Consider the following 265-nt stretch of genomic DNA (forward strand, 5'->3'; position numbering starts at 1 on the left):
ATGTATAATTGCAGAAGGACATTGATTTCATTGGAAGAGAAGCTCTAGTACAGCAGAAGGAAGAGGGTGTTAAACGCTTATACGTACAGCTGCAGCTTGAAGATCACAACATAGAAGTAGACCCTTGGGCTTGGGGAGGTGAACCAATTTACAGGGATGATCGTTTTGTAGGAGTCACCACCACAACAGGCTTTGGCTACACCCTTCAGAACTTGGTGAGCTACATAACATTTACCAGGAAATGTTACTGCGTGCACTAGAGTCT

General features: G+C 44.2%; 1 protein-coding gene across 2 annotated transcripts in view; it reads left to right on the plus strand.

Annotated features, from left to right (window-relative positions):
• The window catches only part of LOC119587138 (pyruvate dehydrogenase phosphatase regulatory subunit, mitochondrial-like), a 12,740-nt gene that overhangs the window by 10,656 nt on the left and 1,819 nt on the right, over positions 1–265 (plus strand). For both annotated transcript variants that reach the window (XM_037935895.1, XM_037935896.1), the window contains exon 16: positions 15–215. In XM_037935895.1, coding sequence (XP_037791823.1) covers positions 15–215 — 201 coding nt within the window. The remainder of the gene's footprint in view (positions 1–14; positions 216–265) is intronic.

The sequence above is a fragment of the Penaeus monodon genome, chromosome 22, assembly GCF_015228065.2.
Source record: "Penaeus monodon isolate SGIC_2016 chromosome 22, NSTDA_Pmon_1, whole genome shotgun sequence".
Taxonomy (NCBI): domain Eukaryota; kingdom Metazoa; phylum Arthropoda; class Malacostraca; order Decapoda; family Penaeidae; genus Penaeus; species Penaeus monodon.